This window comes from Limulus polyphemus, unplaced genomic scaffold (genome assembly GCF_000517525.1).
Source record: "Limulus polyphemus unplaced genomic scaffold, Limulus_polyphemus-2.1.2 Scaffold254, whole genome shotgun sequence".
Lineage (NCBI taxonomy): Eukaryota > Metazoa > Arthropoda > Merostomata > Xiphosura > Limulidae > Limulus > Limulus polyphemus.
Genome location: NW_013665864.1, coordinates 385,743 through 394,708, shown reverse-complemented (window position 1 = coordinate 394,708; position 8,966 = coordinate 385,743). Strand labels below are relative to the sequence as shown.

The following is an 8,966-nucleotide window of genomic DNA, read 5'->3' as shown; positions in this document are numbered from 1 at the left end:
GAAGGTCTTATCTTTTCCAGTTTCTAAGATATTGCTCACGTAATAAATCAAACACAGTGACACCCTACTCACCTCTTTCCATTTTTGGAAATGTTCTCTTATATACACTTACTTCTATATTTGACATGAATAACCAATCAGAAGCTCAAAATGCCCCCTAGTGGTTTTCTCAGCCTTTCTAATGTACCTACTGCCATTTATTTCTTTTGAACCAAAATTTCAATGAGTTTGGTTGAGTCTTTAGTCTGCTCGAAATTTCTTATTTTTTTTAGACCCAAATACAGCTTAGTTACTAAGTTTGATAAATTATAGTAGAATTCTATGGTATTGTTAGCTAGGCACAGGTGAAAGGTCAATATAATAAAAATAATAAATATATATATAAATGTATAATTTTATGAGATTTAAGCTATTTTGTCTGAACATTTATGTTTTTGTGTTATAATTTGTGTTCATTATAGAATGAAAGAGGCATAATTTATGTTTATTTCCTAATTTTTTATGGTGGTTGCGAGATTGGTCAAATTTACCAAACCTGTACAGAGATTAATTACTGAAAATAACAGATAAAATATAAAATTTTTTCTTAAGAAGTGTTTGATAACTATCCAGACATTATAAGGATTTTGCATGTGATATTTCAAAACTATCATGCAAAGTAATTTTCATTTTAAGATTAAAAATACTTTTATGCATCAGAAAATAGACAAAATGTGAAAAGAAAAAAGGCATGAGAGAAACATTGCTTTACAAACTTTACGACTTAATTAAAAAATTATATATTTTGCGTATGAAAGCATTGTAATGTTTACTGATGAACTGCCAAATTTCATTAACGTTTGCTTACTAATTTAAAAGTTATAGCATGAAACTATACAAGCACAAAATGGTTACAAGGCCATCACATTGACTGACCCTGTATTGAAAGAGTTAAAACAGTCTTGCATAATTTCCTAATATATTGTATTTTAGATTAACAGATGTTCAAAGGGCTAGTTGTCTTAAATTATTTGGTCGGTGATGTTCATAAAAAAGGAAAGAAAATGCTATTCAGTCATGGTATATTACAAAAATTTAAACTTCAATTAATTTTCACCTATTATACGTGATAACAAAAAAATTCTTCATGTACTCGTGGAAGAATAAAATTTTACATGCCCTAGAATATACAAAGTAACCTACAGCGTGAATATGCTTTCTGTCACCAAAAGGTTTTAGTCCAATAACTAACATCATATTAGAAAGAAAACATGTAAAACAAAGTTATTTTCCTGTAATAAACACTAACACTTACAATTAGTTTTTTGCTTCAATATGGGGAATAATAATAAAAAGTGATGAAAAAATCCAACTTACCAAACCCATGATTTTACAAGATCATCAACAGACCCAGTAACAATATGATTTCTTCCATCCTTCTCATTTCTGGCCCAAGCACAACTCCAAATGCTGTCATCATGAGCTGTTGTGATAAAATTGACAAGATTTATCAAAAGAATGAGGCAATCTCACTACTCTATTTTGGGTCTATATGTAATGGAAAAATTATATTGCAAGAAGGGATTTCTTTCCATAGGGTGTGAGTGATTCCTCCTTAAACTGAATACCCCACCAGATTTTTTTACAAATTCAAAGATTTCCAGATGACAACTTTTGGTGGGAGATGTGATATACTCTTAAAACTGTGCCATTTTACACATACTTTTAAAAAACCTTGAGGAATGATACCATATTATGTTTATAAACATACTGTACCTTTATCACTCGAATGCCCCTTGCCGCAACAATCACCAAATATACTTCTTCCCAAACAGAAAAAATTCTGAAAAAACCCTATGGACACATATCTCCTATTTTTATAAAAACCTAATAACACAATGTCAGTTAACAATCTAACAATTGAATATACCATACTTTATATTTGGTCTTTAAAATTGTCCAATACTGTTTGAACTAGATGTGTGTTAAATTAGAAGAATTCTGTCAGCATATTTCAAAATTACAGTAAGTATTTGATTTCAATATAAATTAAAAATAATCTTAAGAAAAACTATTATATTCAAAGATTTATGAGAATGTATATCAACTCACAAATATGGGCATTTTACTTACTAACCCTCAGTTGTTATGAAAAACTTGTATCTCACCTTTCACTACACATTTACATTATATTGTATACAAATCACTTGACTGTTGTCATAACAGCTAATTGAAAAATTATTTACTCTTTAAATTTTGATATGTCTGATACAAGCATATAAAGTTTTGTTGTTTCTCAGGGGATACTTGTGCATGTAGTTGTAACTTAGCTTATAAAAGGTAAGATACACTTATAACAATGTCAAATATCAAGCATTAGTCAAGTTACTTTTAATTAAGTTTTATTATACTAGGCTCTACCTAACCATTGCTGTGGTTACAAACTGTGTGTAACAAATCATTTTTGCCAATTCAGTACCAAGCTGACAATTCATGTGAAACCCTACTTGCACATGAAAATCCCAGTTCAATTCAATGACAGTTTTGCAGCTACCAACAATCTATCCAGCACAGATCAGGCAACACCCACAACATGACAAAACTTGCTTGGACTGATCAGTAATATAAATGCCCTAAGCAACCACAAATGACCAATACATGTTCCTTTCCTAGCTATCATTAAAACATTTACAATCTCTAAACAAGGCTTGCATCATTCTCTAATAACTGTAGTAGACAACACAATCACAAATGGCTATTAAACAGCTTTAAATGCATGTTGGATCTACAGTGCATGTGTATAGAAGTTGTCAAGGGGTCCTGCAAATAACAGGGATGTACATTGTCTACCTTCAACTTTCTGCCTGACATCAGACATTATTATAATAATATAACTTCAACAAATTCACCATTGGAGTAAAAAAAAACAAAACATAAAATATTATAATAACATAAACTGAACTTTTCATTTATAATGGGGTCCTTTAGGTATGTTTATAAAGGAAATAAAATTTCAGGTTATCAACAAATAATGTTTAATGATCAATAAATTCTGACTTATTAATAATGTTTTCTGTTCCAGTGTTTATGATAACTATATATCGTCAAGAAACATGCTTGTTTAGCACAAAAAATTAACCTTATAAACTGCAGTCACCAAACCAAACTGTATGCATTTGAAAGGCAAAAGAAAAGAAAAGAAGGTTTGAAATCAAACAATTACCATAATAACACCAAAATTAAAAAACAGCTTGCAAATGCAATATTCTTAAGCACAGAAGACATATAAATTATTCAAAAGTTCTAGGACTAGAAAAAAATCCATCTGTTAAAAACAAAAAAAACATACAATCAATATGTTAAATAACATTTAACTTAAATGTTCATGACTAGTAACAGAATGTTGTCATTGGTATTAATTAAAAAAAATTTAACAAACACAAATCAAATGTATAATTACAGATACACAAACACATATTCAAAGATTCAGTGTTAAGTATGATGCTTTACCTGAGGCATGGCCAGTCTAAAAGATTCTTTTGTGCATGTATCGACATTGGCAGCCATGTTGGTATAGAGAATTCTGAAACTATTGTATTTGTGCGAGAAACAGTATTTACAGGATTCTTCACTAGCAAATGCATCACAAATGAGAGTAGAAAGTCTTACATATAGGGTATTGTGACCATAGGCAAAGTTCTAATTACTGCCTGTTAAGAAGTCTAGTAACCTACTGGAATTTGTAATACATTTAAAAAAAATGAAATTAGCTTACCTTGTTCTTGTTTGAAGATAATGGAATACTGAAAAAATATACAAGTAGTTAAAGCACTAAAGGAGAAATAACATGGGTTTTTATCTTGATATGAGCATTAAACAGTAAAGATATGTTCTATAATGTGCTTTTTACATATCAAAAGTATAAGAAAATCTTTGAAATTTGGTTGAATGGATGGCAACTGCCTGTTGTAGAAACAAAAGTAAAGAGGACAACGTTTTGAAAGTCTTCTGCCTTTCATCTTCAGGAAGACTTTCAAAACATCGCCCTCTATACTTGTGTTCCTACAACTGGCAGTTGCCATCCATTCAACCAAATTTCAACATGAATACTCTGCCTAAACAATCTGTCAAAGAAGAAAATCTATTTTTTTTTAAAGCGCTCCATAACACTGTAAATAAATATTTTTTTATATAACTGTACAGACACAATTAACAATACCATACCTAAATTGCATGTAGGTGTATCACAGCTTTTAACACAAACTATTATTTAAGATTCTCTTCACCAATACACATTTATGCATCTAGTATGATTATCTGTTACAATATATATATAATTACTAAATCACACTCCTTAACCGTTTTAACACCAATATTTTTCACACTTGTTTCTGTATCACATTTTGATTGATAACCATACTGATTCTTGTTGTAATGTAGCTTATTTAGAAATCCTTTAACCCTACTTCCAAGCTATGTCAAAGCTTGGTAAGTAGCCAACTATAAAATATGATGTGTGGTTTATCCCAGTGGTCAGATTTTCCATACTCATAGTGGTGTATGTGGTTGATCGACAATGCTTATCTCAGGGAATTAACATTTAACATTTCTAATAGAAAATAATAATAATAATCTTAGAAATCTTTATCTTAATAGAATAATTTTATTTTAGTTTTTAGTAGGTTTGAGCAACTTTTTTTTAATGCAAAAAGTGATGTACACTATATGAATCCCAACACCTATATTCAAATTCTATTTCACTGTAACTTGCTAAATAAAAGTTATATTTGCAACACAAAAGAATAGAACACCAAATACAAATCCAGTTGGTAGCCTTTTATATAAAAATGATCAACATCTAGTTTTAGAAATATCAATCCTATTTTTGAAATTTGTGATACAAGATAAACTGCATCCATTAAATTATCATGCATAAAAAATGTCTGAAAAACTTTTTCTTCATTTGTCTTTTGCAACTAAATGTAAATTTCTAAAAAAAAACATGCAATTTATCTAATTAAACTCAAAAATCACCTTTATTAAGTGACCCTTTAAAGTTCCAGCAGAATAGTTTATTTAATTCAACTCCAACAAGATATTACAAAGAACCAAGAACTTAAATTAGCTTCTATAGTACTTACAAGACAAAGTATTTTCAACAAAAGTTTTGCTACTTATGGTCTGTCCGTATAGTGGACCAAGGATATCTCTTTAAGAGTAAGCAGAACCAGTTCAACCAATAGGTCTACTTTACTGATTTCAAGAAAACATCGTATGACACAGTACAGAAGGCTAGAGATAAAAATAATAACATGTGAACTTTTTATATAGATAGATATATATATATAAGCAAATTCTCTTAGAAATCAGATGCATGTGGAATTTAATAATAAATTAATCATTGGATTCATTAATCAATTACATTTTTAATTAATCAGTTATTCTCATGAAACTTGGATAGTTGAAATAACTGAAAATAGTAATAATCAAAACACTAATTTTGATTAGTTGTTTTTTTTATAGTTGTGAAAGTAATTGATTAAGTTGAATAACCTTGAATTAGTCAAATATAATAAGAAATAATGACAATATTTTGATTACTTGTATAGTTGGAGGAGTTAAAAACAATAATAATCATAGATATAAATTCTGATTAGTTGATTATTTTTGTGAGATTAATTGTAATTTCAATTAATCTATTATCTTATGTGACACTAATCAAGGTAATTGATGCTCATAAGTAACTGATTGTATCAATCAATCCATGTAATCAACTAGCTCTATTTCAAAGGATTAGAACACAGTCTAACTTTAGAATGATATTTGGTAAGAAGCCTACATTTCATAGTTTAAACATAGTTCTTGTGTAGCTTTGTTAAAAAATCTGAAATAAATTTTAAAACAAAATGTTTTTCTGGAGTACAACTAGTCAGTGGTGAGGTCAAGTAGTTGATGCAACTCTCTATCAATAAATTAGTATCTATACAAAACTTCAGAGATCTTTGAAATCTTTTCAACTCTTTCATGACTGTCTGAAGCCTCTCCAACCTTTAGTTTGAGAACACTTGCTGCAGACTATAATCTGTTATTTTTTATAAAGTAGAACATGAAGTTTTGACTTAAAACAATACAAAACATATGTACTACTATTTATTTAAGTCTTAATGGATTGTCTAACTATTATAAAAAATAACAGCTACAGATATCCATAAGCACTTAGTTCATATATGATTTTAAATAGAGGACAAAAATATCTTAATGTAATAAACTTAGTTTACATTTAATCGAGCTTGTCCAATAAGTGCATAACTAAATGTTTACCAAAAGTGCTTGTGATTGAAAGCTTTTCTTTTTCCTAAACATAATGACAGTTGGAAACAATTTACTTAATGCTCAGTTAAAATACTATTTATCTATTGTTGTGAAATAATTCATTTTCAATACTTATTGTATATGCATCAATCAATAAGTATAGAACTCAAAAAGAGATCTGGACATTTTGTTACAAATATTTAGTTCCTGGACATTTCGTTATCACTACATTCTTACTGGAACAACCTGTGACAAGTGCATTCTTGTTACATCATTTTTGTGAAATGACAGTTTTTGTTACAAATACTAATTTTTATGGCAGGTATTTTTTAAAATATAAAATCGATTGGTGGCAATGACAACAAATTATAATAGATCGTAGACTGTACAATCATTTGAGGACCATTCCAAAATTGCGTAATGCTATGGGATGAGAGGGTATCCAAGCCTGTATTATGATGTGTTACACGTGGTGTCGTGAACAGTATTACATAAAACATAAATTACAGTGAAAACAATTTAGTTCTACAAAAACATTTATAGTAATTTAACACACTTTGATTTGAATTCAAAACCCCTTTAATAACTTCCACATTTGCAAACATACTATATGTATCATAGTGGTGAATCTAGTAACAAAATTTACTAATCACAAAAAACACCTGTAACAAAACCTTTCATAATGATGCAAAATTACTGCAGCTCAACAATTAGACTGCAATGTACCTTACAATCATGGCCAAATGAAGTACATGAAATTTCCAAAGGTTATTCATAAATGCTCTTACTAACAGACTTTTAGGCTATTAGCATGGCATCACCAAATCAAGTAATCATAAGTTATGTGATAGACAAACATTTAGAAATGTAAAACATGGCAGATGCCACAGGTTTTGACAATGGTGCTAAATTCTCAAGATATTATGATTTTCTGCATGTATTTCATGTCTCTCAATTCACAAACTTTTACAAAAGAAGCAGTAGGTCTACTGAATGTTGCAAAAAGCAATTTAACAAGAAAGCAGTCTGTAAACAATGCCCTTAACTTTATGAAGATGGATTATGCTTGCATTAACAGATGCAAGAATATCCAGACCATTTCCACTGGCAAATAACCACATCAAAAGTATGTTGGCCTTTTTAATATGTACAAATTTAAGCTAACTGCAATACAGAGAAAAGTTAAAGGATATGCTATGGCTGAAAACCTTTCAATTACTGCTGTCTCATATATGAACAGCCTCGATGCCTAGTAGTAAGTATTGGTACAGTCACATACAAACCAATACAATGTTGAATATTTTAGTTCACAGTTTTATTATGTATAACAACGTAGGTCAAGACATTTCATGCTCGCTTTAGATTATGTGTAATATTCATTTCACCTCATATGCTAAATGTTATTCCTTTAATAATTTATAAAGAGAAAACACTTATTTTTATATTTATTCCATCTTTTACGAATTCAAATTACTAGAATTAAGAAATATCAAAAGTCTGACATTGTGTTTTAACTTACATTCAAATCAAAGAAATAATTTAAGTTTGGTCCTAATTCACTAAATTTAAAGGTTATTATTACTACAATGCTGAAGCCTGAAGTACCACTATGAATGAGTCACAAATTATTATAAATTACATTAAATGTTATTGTGTAAAAGCCCTTCAGGCTTTAGTTTTACAGGCTGACAAAGATTTGAAAGAATAATATTGATAATGAATTATATTTGTCATAAGTCATTATATTACACCCATTACTCTTTCTTTAACACTGCATTCTTAATCTAATTTCTTAGGATTATTCAAGAATTAGAAGATTATATAATAATTGTAATCAACCACACTATATTCGTCTCCACTGATGTTGACGCGTTTTACTCAGTCCAGAATTCTTCAGGCCGGCTTCGATACAATGAACACAGTATTGGTCAAAATACTAATTTACTCTGTATACAGAGGCTATTTGTTACAACAATTGTTAATGTTATGATACTAAAACCTTTTTCAAGCTGGCGAAGCATGTTTATAATTATACTTGTCATAAGACATTATGTTAAGCCTATTATTATTATTTTAAAAATTTATATCACACAAGTTACAGAGTCAGAGACGTTGTCAAAAGGAACATTTTAATTTTCATGCTTTACGTTAGACCGTAGGCGTAACTCAGTATATTAGGCCTACAATCTCGTTTTTAAACATTCAAAATGACCGGTGTCTGCCTTGATACAAAACATATCATTTGACACTAAAATTTAAAAACAATATATACATATTAATAATTCAAAATTACAAATGACTACATCTATCTGATGGTATACGGTAATGACTTCTGATTGAACTACATACCATCCTTCAAACAACACAATCAAATATTCACGTTAAAAATTAACATGAATGATGAAGTAGGCAATCGCGCCACAATACTAAGTAAACTTTTAGATACTCTATACACTTTGCGTTGCTTATTGAACCCCTTACACGTACAGCTGTGGGTGAAGCCTAATGCATTTAGTTTACTAGTTTGCCACTTGGTGCCCAAAAAGATATATTCATCAGATTCAATAAGCTTGGCATACACACACACATATGTACACAGCGTGGTCACAAGTAGATAGACACCACCTTTTCAGAAAAAAAATGAAAATTTTCCGTCATATTCACATGAATTGATA

General features: G+C 29.5%; 1 protein-coding gene across 1 annotated transcript in view; it reads right to left on the bottom strand.

Moving 5' to 3' along the window:
- The window catches only part of LOC106478849 (WD repeat-containing protein 61-like), a 31,469-nt gene extending 22,669 nt beyond the window's left edge, over positions 1–8,800 (bottom strand). Inside the window, exons 1-3 of the mRNA XM_013939422.2 lie at positions 8,641–8,800; positions 3,755–3,782; positions 1,357–1,462 (exon numbers count right to left, since the gene is read on the bottom strand). Coding sequence (XP_013794876.1) covers positions 1,357–1,462; positions 3,755–3,782; positions 8,641–8,643 — 137 coding nt within the window. The 5' untranslated portion in view covers positions 8,644–8,800. The remainder of the gene's footprint in view (positions 1–1,356; positions 1,463–3,754; positions 3,783–8,640) is intronic.
- Positions 8,801–8,966: the final 166 nt, after the last annotated feature.